At 51.4% G+C, this 292-nt stretch overlaps 1 protein-coding gene across 1 annotated transcript in view; it reads left to right on the forward strand.

Moving 5' to 3' along the window:
- The window catches only part of EMH_0065000 (ARF1-directed GTPase-activating protein, putative), a gene marked incomplete at both ends in the record, with an annotated part of 3,822 nt that overhangs the window by 1,882 nt on the left and 1,648 nt on the right, over positions 1 to 292 (forward strand). Inside the window, one exon of the mRNA XM_013498331.1 lies at positions 76 to 142. Within this exon, the coding sequence (XP_013353785.1) occupies positions 76 to 142 (67 nt within the window). The remainder of the gene's footprint in view (positions 1 to 75; positions 143 to 292) is intronic.

A 292-nucleotide genomic window follows, 5' to 3' on the forward strand; every position in this document is an offset into this window, starting at 1 on the left:
GTTTTGATCGTTGGTTTAGCTGTTGCTGCTGCGTGCTGACTGGACACATCAGGTTGTGTGCTGCTGCGTCTTCAGGGCGGACCTCAGCCAGCCGTTAGACTATCAGGGAAGGTTGGCGGCGAAGCACCGACAAGCGTTAGATGTACGTTTCTTTGTTTTTGTTCGTTTGTCTCTGCTGCAAAGCACGTGGTGATGGTTCTTTCTAGCAACACTGTTCTGAGACAGAGTTTCGGTGTTCGACCGCATGCAGATTGCACTGATTTCGTTTCGGGTTTAAAGAGGAGCAGGGGGG

Source organism: Eimeria mitis, genomic scaffold (assembly GCF_000499745.2).
Source record: "Eimeria mitis Houghton genomic scaffold, Emh_scaff3336, whole genome shotgun sequence".
Taxonomy (NCBI): domain Eukaryota; phylum Apicomplexa; class Conoidasida; order Eucoccidiorida; family Eimeriidae; genus Eimeria; species Eimeria mitis.